This window comes from Chaetodon trifascialis, chromosome 14 (assembly GCF_039877785.1).
Source record: "Chaetodon trifascialis isolate fChaTrf1 chromosome 14, fChaTrf1.hap1, whole genome shotgun sequence".
NCBI classification, from domain to species: Eukaryota; Metazoa; Chordata; class Actinopteri; order Chaetodontiformes; family Chaetodontidae; genus Chaetodon; species Chaetodon trifascialis.
The window spans coordinates 518,678-535,831 of NC_092069.1; the positions used below are offsets into that span (position 1 = coordinate 518,678).

General features: G+C 39.8%; 2 protein-coding genes across 4 annotated transcripts in view; one reads left to right on the forward strand and one right to left on the reverse strand.

Moving 5' to 3' along the window:
• qrsl1 (glutaminyl-tRNA amidotransferase subunit QRSL1) overlaps positions 1-10,922 on the reverse strand; it is a 31,196-nt gene extending 20,274 nt beyond the window's left edge. Inside the window, exons 1-11 of one of the 2 annotated variants that reach the window (XR_011603036.1) lie at positions 10,815-10,922; positions 9,756-9,915; positions 9,582-9,680; positions 9,395-9,491; positions 9,040-9,201; positions 8,723-8,898; positions 7,581-7,693; positions 5,587-5,779; positions 5,325-5,442; positions 4,849-5,054; positions 3,805-4,022 (exon numbers count right to left, since the gene is read on the reverse strand). Coding sequence is in view for 1 of the 2 variants with exons in the window: in XM_070979307.1 (XP_070835408.1) it covers positions 3,856-4,022; positions 4,849-5,054; positions 5,325-5,442; positions 5,587-5,779; positions 7,581-7,693; positions 8,723-8,898; positions 9,040-9,201; positions 9,395-9,491; positions 9,582-9,680; positions 9,756-9,915; positions 10,815-10,838 (1,515 nt within the window). In the remaining variant the exon portion in view is untranslated. Of the gene's footprint in view, positions 1-2,488; positions 4,023-4,848; positions 5,055-5,324; positions 5,443-5,586; positions 5,780-7,580; positions 7,694-8,722; positions 8,899-9,039; positions 9,202-9,394; positions 9,492-9,581; positions 9,681-9,755; positions 9,916-10,814 lie in introns of those variants that run through there. The other variant, XM_070979307.1, reaches the window with a different exon arrangement.
• A 66-nt stretch (positions 10,923-10,988) lies between these two features.
• Positions 10,989-17,154, forward strand: part of rtn4ip1 (reticulon 4 interacting protein 1) — a 28,619-nt gene continuing 22,453 nt past the window's right edge. Inside the window, exons 1-3 of one of the 2 annotated variants that reach the window (XM_070979154.1) lie at positions 10,998-11,163; positions 11,513-11,545; positions 16,986-17,137. In XM_070979154.1, coding sequence (XP_070835255.1) covers positions 11,539-11,545; positions 16,986-17,137 — 159 coding nt within the window. In that variant the 5' untranslated portion in view covers positions 10,998-11,163; positions 11,513-11,538. Of the gene's footprint in view, positions 11,546-16,985; positions 17,138-17,154 lie in introns of both variants that reach the window. The other variant, XM_070979153.1, reaches the window with a different exon arrangement.

A 17,154-nucleotide genomic window follows, 5' to 3' on the forward strand; every position in this document is an offset into this window, starting at 1 on the left:
CGTGCAGCCCATAGGTAAACCAGATGGTCTATAATTCAATCAGTTGGCGGGTTTACACCTCCATTTCCCTTGAGTATCACCAGAAAAGGAGGGAAAGAAGGGGTCAGTTAAAGGCCGGTTCTGCTACACACATATAATTTCAATGACAAAATTTCAATGACATTTCAATATTGTTCACAGCATGCATTAGACACTTACTATGGTTGGGTGACAACATTAAATGGTAATCATGGTACAGTTTCATCTCAACATGTATAATGATTCAATGTATAACTAATACACAAATAAAGATACAGGAATAAAGAAGGCAGGCTATATTTGCCAAAAATGATTATCACGATTACGGTTACTTATCGATAAATGTACCAAGTCAAGCATATTCAATCTGATGGTTAGGAAACTCTGGATGGCAGTATGGTTTTGTGGTGACAATTCAGACAAACTTTTGCAAAACCGTTAAAATCACAACAGGTCAGAGATACTGGGAAAACATCAATATTATGCGTACAACGAGTCCTGCAAGTTGAAAACATGAAAAGTTAAGTTTAACATAAAAGTCTGGTTATCCTGGGGTATTGGGAAAAAGCACACAAACATGAGTCACTAGTTGCTTCAAGGGATGTCTGGTTTACGACCCATCAGCATTTGCTGATGTTTGTGGATGTTCCTCTGGAGCCTGGCATTTGTCTCTCCAGACGGTTTTATTGTCTTGATCTCTCTTGGGGCTATCAGGAGAGAATTAGCATTGCCATGAGAAACATAGTGAGGAGAAGGTGAGGAGAAGGCCACCTTTGATGTGGAGGTGTATGTGTCCCTGGCTTCCCTGAAAAGAAAACATGGAGGAGATGTCTCTTGTCCAGACATCTTGTCTCTGAAATTAACACCTTCCCTGTAAACAGTTCAAATGGTCAATAGCTCTTGTAAGTTGGGATGCTTTACAACTCCATTTCTCTTGAAGGAATGCAGAGAAGGTAAGAGAAGGTCAGTTAGAGGCCAGTTCTGCTACATTGTCATACAATCATAGGAATTGCTAATGCATGTTGTGAACAATGTTGAAATGTCATTGAAAATCGTCCATTCAAAATATATATGATTGGCCATAGTGAGAAGCAGATGAGCCCCTCGTATGGATCATTGATTAATTCCAGCTCCATGAGGCGAGATTACATTGTGCGTCACAAACCGTCTCACGTGTGTGATGGCCTGCCCATTAGACACGCCCCGGAGCAAGATTTAAATGTCTGCAGCCGCAGCATGAATTTAGTGCATGTTACTCTGTCTTGTCAAGTTATGTTCTAGTTTAGTGCGCGTTACTCTTGTCTTAAGTTATGTTATGTTATGTCTTAGTTTTTTTTGTTACTTCTTAGTTGTCTTAGTCTTGTACAGTCGTTCGCTCTTTAAGTTTTTCCCGTCTTCGAGCTACTCAAAAGCCAAACCGAGTAGCGTGATTTAATTTTCCGAAGACGTGTTTATATAGTTTGCCGTAAACCTTCATTTTTCTAAGCCACACGTTTTTGTTTTAGTCTGTAAATTTTAGTCAAATAATAATAATTTTGTAGACCCTCTTCGATCGGCCATCGAAGAGACCATCAATTTTGTTACTATCAGTCTAAAATAATTCTTCACGGACTCAACCGAACCAAAACCCTGCAGCCAGCTGTTGATCCTTGGTCCGACTAACGACCATCCGGAGCCGTCCCTCATCTGTAACCGACACCTCAGAACCAGTTCCAGAGACGTCACCGTCCAACATCAGCTCGTCACCTTGGTGCGCTTGGCCTTCACCAGACCACTGAGCAGATCGAGCCACGGACGACCATCTGGGCATCTTCGAGTTAGTTCGGAGCAGAACACACCGGGACGACATCCGTCAAGTAGGCATGCTAAGCGGGTTTGAATAAGATTTGGTCCGTGAGGTTAAGATACTGCTAATTTATCCAAATTCTCTCGACTGCTCGTTTAATCCCTTAACTTTGCGTTCGCGTCCCCATTATTCCCTTTACAACTGCTTCTCACTATCGCCAAACTTGTTTTACCATTGTGTTGCCATAAGTTTCTTTTGTGTTCTGTCACATCACCTCATATCTTCTGTTGTATTATTCATGATATATCACCCATTATCCATAATTCTGCTTAATAAATTATATTTTGATTTAAGCCCTGGTTAGATGGTGTCCTTTTGAACTGAATATATACGATCCCTGTATCCAGAGTTTACGCTTCAGATTATCAGACTGATTTACTTTTAGTCCATTTGTTAGTATTTTATCAGCGTTATAGCAGTTAATTTCTGCAGTCCTTCTTAGCTGAGGAAGGTGGTGCCCCGTCATTTAATCAACGAATGCAACGTCAAATTAAGGTAGTTCCCCTAGCTACACTACACAGGTCACATTTCCCTTGTTAGCAAGACATTCCTTATTGTTACACTGGAAATCTGCTAAATATCCTTCTATCTCCCGGTGGCTCAAAGACATCATGTTTTTCTTTGTTTTATTTTTTTTAATTAAATACACGATGACAGGATGTACAGTCAAATTTTTCCTTAAATGGCAACCCTTTATTTCCTATTTCACTAATTTAGAGGTACTACCCAATAGAATGTGTGCCTGTTATTGCTGTACCTGTTATATTGCATAAATAACCAGTAATATGTGTGTTGGTCATAATGAGCTGAGTGGGGGCATGGGTGGGGGGGGGGTTGTTCACTGTTAATGTACATGGTACATGGTAATTTAATTTAATTATTTTCTTCTACATTCTTATCAGATTGTTTTTGTTTTGCTTTGTTTGGGTTATTCTCGTTTTTATGTGTGTATATGTGACCATATACAGATGCATCTTCATTTGTTAAGACCTGATGTGTACATTTATTTAAAAAAACTTAAAACTTTGACAAGCTTTTGATATAAAACAAGACAGTGTCTACAGTAATGGTAATGGTTGAAAAGTTAAGGGACCACCAAACCTACATGATTCATTCTCTGGTGACCATGAATGTCTGTAACAAATGGCAATCCATCTACTTGCTGTCATGAACTGACTCACAGACTGACATTACAAGTCACTAGAGACACACTGCTAGCATTGCTAAAAATGCCAAATGTTAGCTAGTTCCAGCCTGTCAACTGTGAGGGTTTCCTTTGTCTTAAGAGACAGTAAATTGAAATTTCTGAGGTTCTAAACAACTGTTTAATCCTCCAAATTTCATGCCAATCCATTTGATTGAGATTTCACTAAAAATAAAACAAATCAAACCCCAAGAATCAGGGAACCAATTTGAGGAACGTGAATGTACTAAATTTCATGGAAATTCATAGCTATGGAGACTGGCATTGCCATCTCTAGACCCACGCTGTGATTGTGGCTCAAAAAAAAAAAATAAATAAAAAATAAAAAATAAAAACTCTTTTCTAAGTTAGCAAATGTAGGTGAAGAACAAACTTTTACCAGAAAAATGTGTCGACTTGATTTGGCAACAGTGCGTTAACACCTTCTTAAACATTACATATACTAAATATCACTGTCAAAATAAATCTCCCAAGTTGTATTTATTTAATAGCATCACCTTCAAACAACAAATACAGAAGCAAGTCACAGATTGAATGCAATGTCCCAACACTTGTGATGCATGTAGTAGAACATTGTGTTTATCACTCGTAATTATGTTTCATTCCATCAAGGAAACTTAAAGCTATGGCAATGGACTGATGGCTGAAACAGCAATAAAAAAATGCTCTTAGCTCAAAGCATCTTACAAGCTACGAGCTAATAATCTCAATGAATATGACAGTCTATGTTGTGTACCTGTATTTGGTGAATTTGTGAATAGTGGGTCACTTGTGTCCACAGTTCTCCTCATGTAGCTGAAATCTGGTCACTGATGGAGGGAAACCCAACCCTCTGCTCAATCCATTGGGCAACACTTAGCAGCTTCTTGTCTTGGAGGGCTGGGCCGATAAGCTGTAAACCAATGGGAAGGCCCCGTCTTGATAAAGCAGTTGGCACAGAAACAGCAGGCAGACCTGAGGTGAAAAAAAAGAGAACTGAAGGATAGTTCAGAGAAAGGTATTCATTACATCTCCAAGTTAGTGACAGTGTAAGCACCATTTATCATTTAGTAATTCTTGAGCACGATGAGAGAATATTTAAATGTAGGGTCAGGGAATATTGTTGAATATTTTGTGTGACTTTATTCCTGTTTGTTTTGCCCTCTTAGCTTCATTTTGTCATTCCTGTGCAGATTCCGTCGACTAGCAAGAAATTACCAGGAAGTGGAATTTTATTGTGAGAGGTTCCGTTTAGTGAATAAAAAAGTGATGGCGGGGCAACACGGTTGTTTTACTGTTAGCGTTGCCACCGAGCCGACTCAACACATCTCATGTCGTCTATGTCATCCATAAATGTGGTTATATTAAGAAGTAGATATTAAGAAGTAAGAAATATGTTGATTAAAGATAGTCACTATAAACAGGTTATCTTAGAGAGTGATAAAAGGTAGAAGAAATACTTCTTTAATGCTCTGAGGTACATTTCAATTTGTGCTGAAGTTATGTACTGACCAGACTATGATTTTTTTGCCATGAGAATTAACAAATTAAAAATGGAGAACTGCCCTTGCAGTCAAATTAAGAGCGTAAATGAGTATTTGTGAATACTCATTTCCGCTCATTCTCCAATCTGCCTTTGTTACAGAATGGTAAGTAAGAAGCATGAACTGAAGTAGTTGTGGGTGAAATGTTTTTATGGGTGTGTTTGTATCCATGCATGCAGAATATATAACTTCCTGAATCCTCCTACACTTACTATGCATGCATGAACAGTTTGACCTGAAGGCCTCTTTTTCTGTACCTGCCATGTTGACAGGCTGGGTGAAGATGTCTTCCTGCATGCTGCGTGTTCGGTTGTCTTCCTGTGCGAAGTCAGAGTAACAGGCTGCATCAGTCAGAGTGGTGGGAGTCAGCAGCACGTCGACACCTGAGCTGAACACACGCTTGAAATCATCTGTGATCAACCGGCGGACTTTCTGAGCTTTTACAAAGTAGTGCTGGTAGTTCCTGGAAAAATGAGGGTGAGGATGTCGACACTTAATTTTTGCTGTTTTGGAAATATCAAAGCTCCACTGGACAATTTTATTCTCTCTTATATTTCATGATTTCATGGCAAATAACCAAATGCTTATAACTTTTGCATCTAAAGACAACAGAAATCGGAGAGTGGAGAAAAGATCAAAAAGAGTCACTGACATACTGTCAGCTATACACTAGTTTGAAGTTAGTGAACTGAAGTAGAAAGGTGCAAAAAGTTCAAAAGGTTTGTTGTCTTACTCTTTAAGCAAGAAGTAGTTCCCAGACAGTATTCTCCCTCTCACTACGTCGTTGAAGCCCTCATGTCGGGTTGAGGCATACATGGTCTCCGTTGAGCTGTCCAACAGACTACAATGGCCTGATAGAAGAGGGATGGAAATCAATAGTACTACCTTTACTGATATTGGACTGTACAATAATTAATTGGATTCTCTGTTATCTCATGTGTGATGTGGCACCAAGTGTGAAATACTCCATGCTGCACCCTTAATATATTGTATACCGTATTCTAGGCCGTCGAAACGGGCCATGTTAGATGCCACCTCAGTGTGGCCTAGGATGTGGTAGCACACAATGGAGTACTGGGTGTGAGGGAGAGATACTTGCTCCACTTGCGCCCCTGCCCTCTCAAACATGTCAGCAACACGACTCCACTGTGTTAGAGTCTCCTCAGACAACCCTGGGGCATGGTACTCCTGACATATATTAAGAGACAGGAAAGAAAAGTAGCTTTAGGAAATCAATGCATTTGTTCGAACAGAGACATTTTAAAAATGTTGTATCAGAACTATCTTTGTACATAATAGGGACGCAAAGCAACTTGCAAATACTGCTGGATGAATCAACTACACCACAGGAAACACATCAAACAGAAGCAATGAGAGGCCATTTGGCATATCACCACCCAGAAAACCTGAAATCCCAACAACAAAGCTTCAGCCAGGCCAAAGGAGCCTGAAAGATGCATTTGGAGCCCTGCTGCCGCATAACAGTCTAAGAGCTTAGGAAATAACAACATGTGTCGGTGAATATATAGTCAAAGATGTCTGTTGTCGACAATGATGGATTTGGAGGTTAGTAAACACACTGGAGCCAAAGTATACAATTCCACCAAAGCCAAACTTTAGTTTCAGAGATACCAGATCTGAATCAAGAGATAAAAGCTAAAGTGACACAGCCTCAAAGAAGTAGAGAGTATCTTAATAACCACAGATGGGTGGACTTGATGAGCTACTCATAGCTATATTACAGTCACAGCTCATGTTACAACCAGAAACTGGAAAATGAGAAGTTTTGTCCTGCAGACGCGGCCTCTTTTCCAGTCACACACTGGACTCAACATAGCTGAGGTTTTGAAATCTGTTGTATTGGAGTGGGAGCTTGAGATAAGGAGATTAACTACAATCACCACTGTAATGTTACCATACAAACAGTGCACACCATTACAGTGGCTGTAATGGTGAGAGAGGCCAGACTGTCCCCACATAAAGTGTTTTGCACACACTTTAAATGTTGCTTCACCAGCGGGTGAACATAGGCCGCAGCAGCCATCTGCTTGGTTGAGTGAGACGTGTAGTGCCTTTTTTTCACTGCAGTTCAACTGCCACAGCTGAACTGACCACCAAACAGGGACTATTAACCCTGCCAGTACAAAAATTGATCATGGATGTGGTCACCCGATGGAACAGCTCTATAAAAGGACTGCTACTGACTGGTGCATTGCTTTTGTTAAGAAATTTTACATGGTTCAGTCATTCATTGCCAAAGACAATTCATGCCAATTTTTGCACATACTTATCAGGTTATGAGTGTCTGTTTTTATTTTGTTTTATGAAAGAAGGAAAGCAGAAGCACTTTCAGTTAAAAATAAATTTTTCATGAGTCGTGGCCTTAAGGTATTATCGTACGGTGACTTTTTCATATCGTTTCATCCCTAGTATATTGTACTCTAGAAGGAATTTGTCTTGATTCAAGTACAGGACGTGAAGCTATGGTTTCCATGAACAACAAACAGTATAAATACATTGAAAAAAAACAAACTTATATGTTGCTTTGTACAACATATATGCTATTTTGTACAACTGTAATAATGGTTTGTTTCTCTATGCTTTCTTCTATTGTTACTGACTTAAATTGACTTGCATGTGTGCATGTGTACGCATATATATATATACTGGAATCCTCAATAATGTTCTTCTAGTCTGACGACCACTCACAGCGCTTTTACAATGCATGGCTAGGCCACCTGCTCTTTACAAGCTTTTAACCATTCACAATCACACACAGCAGGTTCGGTATCTTGTAGACTACCAAGGCCAGGGATCGAAACAACTGACCTGATAAGTGGACGACTGCTCTACCTCCTGCCACCCCAGTACTCTTTAAATGTTTAATATTTCAGCAAAACTTGAGTTTCTAACAACTTACATTTAAAATGGTGTCAGCTGTGATGCTGAAACAACACAGATAATGATTTTAATTCAAAGCTAAACTCACCTTGGGGATGCCCACGCAGATGTTATTGGCATCAAAATCTTCAGGTAGCTCTGTAAGGAATGAGGGTACAGGAACTGTTGTTGAGTCTCTAATATCAAGGCCTTGGAGGACACCTGTGTGACATATCAACAAAACCTAGTTAGGTTTATTATTTGAGGGCGGTATGACAAATGTACAACAGTGCAAAACTGCTCTTCTGATTCATTTACAATGTCACATATTCTTGCTATTACATTTACATTTACATATACGTTTGGTCTGTGGGAGGAAGCCGGAGTACCCGGGGAGAACCCACGCATGCACGGGAAGAACATGCAAACTTCACACAGAAAGGCCCGACCCGGGAATCGAACCGGCGACCTTCTTGCTGTGAGGCACGAGCACTACCTGCTGCCCCACCGTGCAGCCAACTGACAAACTTCTTAAAATAATTTCCGAATTTTATTCATAAAGATAAAATATTGTTACGTTCATGTTTCCTTACTTACCTTGTAGGTGCATACCTACTTTTGTTTGCGTGTTACTGCCACTAACTCTTGATCAGCAGATTGGTGTGAATGGCAGGATGAGAACTGTGTTGCTGGCTGCTTGTTACAAACAAGATGGGATCTACTCATCAAAACTTTGCTTGATCACAATACAAATGGTCAAAATGCCACGGGGTACCTTTAATATCAGTTTTCCAAGTGGTATTTGGTAAGCATACATGTATAACCCTCAACTGGTTGTTAGAGGAAAGATTTTGCAGGTGATAAGTGATCTAAGACTATTGAGGGACAGGAAACATAGTAACAAAAAAAAGATCCCTGAAAAGAAAAGGTCTCAAAAGGAAAGGGCATCCTCAATTGTTCCAACTGTTTGTTTCTTAGAGCAAAGTCTATGAAATTCTTATTTGAAAAGTACATACACTCTTAATCCTAATAGCAATTCTAATCCTAGCAGTCTCAAAGTAAATTCCACCCAGATGTCAGAATGCAGTTCCATTGAATTCAAAGGCCTCTAGTAGAAAGCAGGAGCTGGAAATGTAGAATGACCATATTCATAAAGGGCAAATATTGTTTGTATGTAGGTCCAGATGGCATTATCTATGAATGTAGAGCACTAGCCCACAGTGTAATGACAGGAGATCAATAGTTTCCTACCTAAGACGATGGCTGCATCACTGACACTGCGGGTCATAATGCCGGGGACATCCATGGAGTTAACCAGGGGAATGAGACCATGTCTGGACAGCAGACCATAAGTGGGCTTCAGGGCCACAACACCACATAGCGCTCCAGGGTTACGAGTAGAACCGCCTGTATCTGAACCCAAAGCCCTGTCAAGTAATTACCAAAACAGTACATTTTGATTTGTAAGCACCATTTGGAATCAAAGGTTTTGATGCATGCAACAGATTTTTCTTTGAAACAGTTTTTCCTTGTGAACAGTGAACATGAATTTTGTTGTGCTCCCTCACAGGTAGCTGGTGAGGGAGGCCACAGCTGCAGCACTTCCTCCTGAACTTCCTCCAGCAATGACCCAGTCAGCGTCTGGCACTACCACTGTCTGCTCTCTGTAGGGAGGAGCATAGCTCCATGGGTTTCTCACTGGACCGAAAGCCCCATCAGTACTGCCTGAACTGCAAGACAAAAAATTATAGATAAACATATAACACAATGATGACCAGTAACCTGAAGGAGCACACAGCCATAACAGCTTCATCAAGCAACTTACATAAAAATGAAATTTGTAACTAGCTCTTACAAAAATGCATGCTATGAGTGAAATAGTAATAGTGAGAACTATTTTGACAATGATATCAATGGCCTTACCCCATAGCAAACTCATCCATGTTGGTCTTCCCAATGAGAACAGCCCCTTGGTCAAAGAGCTTCTGAACTACTGTAGCATTGTAGGGTGGAGTGTAGTCTGCAGCAGTAGTAATGGTAGGTTATCTTTAATGGACTGATATAGAGTGGAAAATACAAGTATTGCACTGTCACTGAGGTTCACACAGACCTTTCAGCATCCGTGAAGCACATGTGGTCTTGATATTTTCTGTACAGAAATTGTCCTTGACTGCAAAAGGGATTCCGTCCAGAGGACCTTTCGGGGCATCTGAAGTAAAACAAGAACAAACTGTAACACCTATGACTCTACACAGAATATAAAGAAACACTCACGCGTCCACACCATGCAGCAGTCTGGTTTCTGCTTCTTGAGCCTGCTTCAGTGCCAACTCCTCTGTCTGGGTGATGTATGCATTCAGATATTGTGTTTTCTTGATGCGATTCAGGCATTTCCTACAAAGCTCTGTTGGAGAGATTCTTCTCTCCCTGAGCGCCAAAGACACCTGGAGAACGATGATGAAACAGCAGTGGTGCAATTTTGACTTGTTACGGTTGGAAAAGCACAGTGTTACTAAAAACATTAACAACGGCTATGTTCCATTAAAATGTCTCAGCAAGCCATGACAGTGAGCCAGGGAGTCAGTGAGCCAGCATACTCAATACCATGAACAAGAAACTGAAAGCAGCCAAATGGAGTTCACCATCGTTAACTGTATTATCTACAGTTGTTCCTTTCTTACTTATTTTTAAATGACTATTAAGTATTTACATTTTACGTTCCTTTATCCATTTCATTTCATATCCATTTCAGCGGTCAATTTTGGACATTTTCCTCTGCTACATTTATTTGACAGTTTGTAGCAAATTATTTGGCAAAAAAATATTTTAAAAACAAAGATAAAATCATAAAATAAGTTGCACTGGTGCATCGGTCATATTCCAATAATATATTCATGGGCTAATTCTGCATAATGCGTGCTTTTACATCTGATACCTAACGTGTATTTATCTGCCAATGGTTATCATTTACTTCAGGTTAAATAAACTTCTACTTTGTAAAAAATAATAATAACAATAACCTACCTGTTCCATAACTGCGAAACACATTGTAAGTTGTCACTGTTTCGCTTCTGAATTAGACGGGCAATTTTTAATAGTTAGCAGAGTAGTGGCTTGCTTGTTTGACGTTACATCTTCTATTCATAGAACTATGTAATACAGTTTTAACGGTTGCCTGACAGTATGTTTTAGTTATGGACAATAAGGGAGAGTATCAGAAACTATTTAGTTAAGTTATAAATAGACAGAACACGACGTCCAATATATAGATAAATACACCAGACAAATACAGATAAGTAGTAGAAGAGAGAAGTTCAAAGAGCAAGGAAATACTCGTACTAACCTCTTTGATTGTCAGGCTGAGCATGTTTGTAGTATTTTTATGAAAACCTTTCAAATTGACGACAACCTTCGTAATGTGACACACTACCAGGCTGCCATGTTTGTTTCCATAATCACCCTATAACAACGCTTTCTGTGATTGGACAGCGTTTGAGAAAGCTGCGTTCAGATTGGTGGAGTGGCTAAGCGCTGTCAAACCCACCGTCGAGGAAGTGGCATGTCACGAAAGGAGACTGACTTTGAAATGATCATAAACTTCTGAAGCAGTGCATTTATCGAAATGACGTGTTTATATATAAATAACATATTTATAGTCGGAGAGTAATCTGGGCTTATGAAGAACATATAAGGTATTTATTCTAGTATTTACAGTGATTGATAGCACTGCTACTTTACAGATGCACTGTTGAATCTTATTAGGCAATATTTAGGCTTTTAAGAGTTGAATAATGCATTCTGTTAGACACGTAGTTCACAGTAGATGGTTGTGTGACCTTAGTAAATCACGAAGTGTGAACACGTCAGTTTACTGGCATAGCAACCAGACAAGACTGTTCAATACCACCAAGATCTGCATGACAGTTATGCCTGCCTGGGTTATTGATAAATATGGAAGCAATGATGTGTTACGGTTGACTAAAAATGCCAGTTTCCCCATCATCAATTACCCGAATGAGGTTATTGTCAAAGTGTTTGCAGCAGGATTGAACCCACTTGATGTCAGCATGAGAGGTAAGTGACAACAAGCCTCTGTGCATGTCTAAAGTCAGATGTTAACCTGCAGGCTGAGATTAAGAGTTTGTCTGTTTGCAGGTTGGTGAGTGTCTTGCTTCTTTCACTCCCCTCTGGACATGTTTTGGACAGTTACCTTCCACTAACTACTCACCTTTTAGTGTCAGTGATAGGGCTGGGCGATAGAACGATAACGATATGTCTCGCGATAGACACGGAATCAAAATCAGTAAAAAAATGCTTTCGATAAAACATTCGATAATTTTTTTTCTTCGTCGGAAGAAACCAGAAATTGCGAAGCAAGGTTGGCTGCATGAACAAAGGCGCTTGCTCTCAGGTAACCGAGCAACGTAGCGAGTAATCTCTGATCAATGGGAGTGACAGGCTAACACGCCAATCATGTAACAGTATCATTTTCGGTTGCGCCATCTCGTTGTCTCGTGTTTGATGCTCCGCTAGGAGTGAGATGAGAAATAGAAAGTGAGTGCTGCAGCAAGCGAAGAAATTGTCGATAAAACAGGGAAAGTCAGTTTTTTGGATTTTATGTCGGACCGTAGTCAGGCCAATGTGGTCTGTAATTATGCAAGACAGTCGTCCCCACTAAGCCCGGTAATACCACAAACCTGTTTAACCGCCTTAGCCACGCTCACCCTTTGGAGCGCAGCCGCATTCGCCAATGTCCAACAACATCTGCAACCGCAGCACCCCCGCACAAGCAGCAGACCACCATGCAGAGGTACTCTGCTTCAGTGCCTTATGACAAATCACCTAAAAGGCACAAAGACATAATGGAGGCAGTGGCATATCATATAGCTAAAGACATGCTTCCGCTGAGCACTGTGTAGAAGCCAGATTTGAAAAATTTCAGACACGTGCTTTTTTTTTTTTTTTTTTAGACCCTTGCAATAAAAATAGAATTGAATAGTTCATGTATGTTTAGAGTAAGTAGTAAGAGTGACTAAAGTTATTTATATGTCTAGGCTGGTTTAATAGTTCAATTAGTCTTACTGTAGCTACTGTCTATCATGTTTGTTTGTTTGTTTGTTTGTATGTTACAGATATCTGGGGCCCTTTGCACAAAACTAGGATAAGGGATTAAGCCGAGATATGTTGGTTATCCTGGCTCAACTTATCCGTGATCTGGTTGTACAAAAGCAGGATAGCGGAAAGTGGGATATGTTATGTAACCAATGGTTATTCCACTGACCACTACACATTGTTATCACATTCAACTAGATCCACGGTCATTATTTAAACATTAACACATTAACACATCATTAATTTCAATTTTAACTAATTGAATTCATTTCAATCATTGTAGATAAATGATGATTTTAGATGATGTTGCAATCATCAGATAGACAGTTTCCCATAGACTATATATAAAATACACATCCAATATAAATATAAATACACATCAAAGAGTAACATGATGTTCCTTTATTGAATAAGGATAAATCAAAGCATCAGTTCCTTTCCAAACTGAAGTCACACAGTGACTCTACAAGATAGAAAGCACAGAATCAGAGCACATTATACAACACAAGAATAAATACACATCCAACGGTCTGTATATATATATACACCCCACATGTCGGCACACTAAAATAAATGCAGGACAAATCCATACACAACAAATGAACAGACAAATGAATGGATGCAGTAGACTGCAAGCTTGTGTACAGCACAAACATAAGAGGCCAAATCAATCTAACTTGATAAGACAAGATCAATTTTATTTATCCCAAAGGGAAATTATGTAAGGGATAATGCCCGACGAGGTGTCCATTATCAGAAATGAATGGACGACGCGGAGGTGTGAACCGTCCAACACGAAGCTCACTCAGCCACAAGAAGTGGCTGAGTGGACTATTTAATATCTCTCGTTGTGACGCGTTGCCAAGGTAACTGGCTCTGGCCACAAAACCTTTTTAACGGACACCCTGCAGCCAATCAGAATCGAGTATTCACCCAGATCATGGTATAACAAGGAGTTATACAGTCTGACAGAGTTACATTTACGCAATTTCACTTACAATTTCAACTGATTCATAATCAGAGTACAACTACATTTTCGGAGATGTGAATCAACTATTTGGATTATAATTGTGATGGTTTCAGCGGAGCAGTGAGTGCGTATTTGTGCGCTACGCAGTCTGCAATACTTTGCCACGCTTTCTCTCATTTTATAACTGTGGCGGTGTTGCCTTTCCTTTTAATTTAGTCCTTCACCTCCTCGTAAGCCTCCATGAGGACTTCTGCCTCTGACGGGGGAAAGTACGCTGCTCTAGTTGCCATGGTGAATTGGTGAATCTGTGATCGATGGTGGGGTCTATTTGAGGAAGCCACGTGCACATACTTATCCAGGATAGGTTTCACCTGGCTTGTTGAATCCGTGTCTGCTCATCCTGGCTTGGTCTTTGTGCAACCGATTAAGCCTAGATGCTCATGTTTTGGATTGGCTGAACTCAGCTCAGTCACTTATCCTGGATGTCTTAATCCTAGTTTTGTGCAACGGGCCCCAAGTCTACCTCAGTTTCTGCTATGTTTACAAAACACTGCACATATTTGAAAACATTTTATTCACCAGAAGGTGAATCAGCTTGTGAACGTCCTGCACTAAACCTGCAGAAAAAAGTTTTCAGGTTTCCTTGTTTACATTTTTACACTTTAATTTACATTTATTATCGGAGTGTTTTCCATGGTTGTGTTGACATTTCCTTTCCTTTCTGCCTTGATAGTTGAGGGGATTATAATCAGAGGAAGGTTAAATTTAAAATAAAAATGTTTAAATTTAATGTATTTTTCTCCTGGTCCTTATTTTAAATAGGTAATAAAAAATATCAATAGTTATCGTTATCGACCGATATAAAACATATCGTGATACAATTTTCAGCCATATCGCCGAGCCCTAGTCAGTAACCCTTTAGTTTCTTTGCTTTTTTTCAGAAGATACAAGATAATTCTTGATTCTGAGTTGAGATGTTTTGTTAAATTGATACAATGACTTCCATGTAGTACCTGTTCTTACAAATTATCTTGAAATATTATGGATGCAGGTGCTGGCTGCCAAACCTAAAACTGTATCCTGAACACACAACCAGATAAAACTATTAAAGATTTCTGACTTTTTTCTGATTTTAGGACCCACAATACTGAATATGGTTAATATATGGCTTACTACTAGTTTTAAGACTGATCACTTTTATCCAGATTTTACAGTCTCTAACCTACCATCTTCTCAACAGTACTAGACAACAACAACATTTTTGAACCATTTAAGGGTCTATCGCTCCACTGAAGCTGCACTTACATAAGTGGCTAATGATCTGCTTGCTGTAGTTCAGAGCTGAAATGAGAAGTCGATTTTCAGTTGGACAGCTATTTTGGTAACTATTTTGATAATCAAATACTTATTTGAGCCATCTCTCAAGCAACAAGGCTGAGAGTCTACAGACATGCTTACAGCTCTGTGAGGCTGTACTTTGGCACAGCGATGCTTTGAACTGCATGCTAGCATCAGTATGCTAACATTCTCACAATGACAATGGTAACATTTGTAGATTTTGCAGGTATAATGTTTACCATGTTTTCCATCTTAGTTTGGTGTGTGAGCATGCTAATGTTTACTTATTAAGGTACATCTGAGGCTGATGGGAATGTCAATAGTTTTACAGGATTTAGTCCTAAGTGAAGTATTGGACAATGTGAAATTTTGACATGATGATGTTGCAAGAGGAAAAGTCAGGGGATCACCAAAGCTATCTCTATTTAATTCATCCTTTGTTGACCATGAATGCCCTCCAGATTTCACAACAATCCATCCACTACTGGTTGAAATATTTCAGTCTGGAACAGAGCAATAAACAGACTCATATTGGTAGTCCTTGCACCACACCTCTATTACGGGAGCTATGGGTGGGCAAGCTTGCCCGCCCAATCAGATATTAAAAAAAATAAATAAAAAATTAAATAATACAATTTTCAAAGTTAAATGTCCCATATTATGAAAAACTCACTTTTTTGGGTGCTGCCACATACATACAAAGTGTGAAATAAGACCGTCCGCGCTTTTTTGAGTGAGATACGGATCTCTGTAAGCACCCTGCCTACAGCTTCTACACAAGCCGTTTGAATTTGGCGCTCCCAGTGTCTCTCCACCCAGCGCCACCTTCTCACAGATCCGCTGCTAGGTTATCGAAAGCATTGTGTTATGAATCATGTCTAGGCGCCACAGGCATTGTTCTGTTGTTGGCTGTAAAGGGTAGCACAAATCACTCCATCAGCTCCCAGCCGCAGAGGACAGAAGAGCACCATGGATTGAATTCATTTCTGAAGGCAAGGAGGTGCATGCCATGAACTCTTTTTGGAGTTTAAAATATAGATATTCATTAATAGTAAAGGTGCATAAACTGCATTCACATGTGTTTCCTCCACTCCAGGCATCCACTTCGTTCGTGTCAGACAAGACGATTGCTCTTTCTTCCTTCAAACGCCATTTAAATTGCATTTTTGACAGCCCAGTTTAATAATAATAATAATAATAATAATAATAATAATAATGATCGGGGATTAATCCCCAAACCCCCAGTTAGGTAGGTACTGATTAACACGTCTGAACACTTTCTACCATCATATAGTGGACTTTTTTTCCGTTCAAGTCGCACGTGATTGGTCAACTACTTGATATGTGGTGGCTTCAGTGTGTACGCACTGAGCAGGAGGGGGAGAAGCGGGGGTTACAGACACAGCGCACGCACGCGCGCACACACACACATCCACGACAGACAAAACGCTGGAAAGGTGAGAAAATGAGTGACCGCAGGAAATGCAGTAAAATTTGATATAAAGTATGTTTTGTACATTAGTGATTAATTTTATATTACTTTGGTAAGAAATAAATGTAAGCAACAAAAAATCTGAGGAGCCACTTGGGAGCCGAAAGAGCCGACTCTTGTAAGAGAGCCGAGCCGTGAAATAATAGACAATAATTTGCCAAAAATTAGCTAGGTCCAGCTTCTCCATTGTGAGGGTTAACTTCTTTCCTTTGTCATAAGAGATAGCAAATTTAAAATCCTATCGATAAAACAATTAACCAATTAAGTGAGAAAATAGTTGTTAGATTAATATCATTATTAGTTGCAGACCTGCTATGGTTCCTTCGGGTGAATCCACATCTGTGCTGCTGTTACTGAGCTCGTAGATTTTGACACCATTGACTACTGTGCACTCCACCAACTGGAGCATTGCTTTGGCTTCTCCAATTTTGTTCTTTCTTTCTTTTTGTTTTGGTTAGTACATCCACCAAACCCAAAAAGTACAAACTTTTTTTTCTTGTTCTGCTGCTACAGCAAACTATCTCCTGCAACTTTATTCTCTCATGTTTGACTCTACTGAAGCTGTAAGCTTTGGCTGTAATCCAAAACTCCTTCCCTTTCAGGTGGCTATGGTGCTGCAACTCTGTCTATGAAGAGAGACCCTCTGAATATCAAGCAGTCAGGCAGCGAGTTCCCTCTCATCCTGGGAAGGGATGTGTCTGGGGTCATCATGGAGTGTGGCCTGGATGTGAAGTATTTCAGAGAAAGGGATGAGGTAAATATAGCAAATAG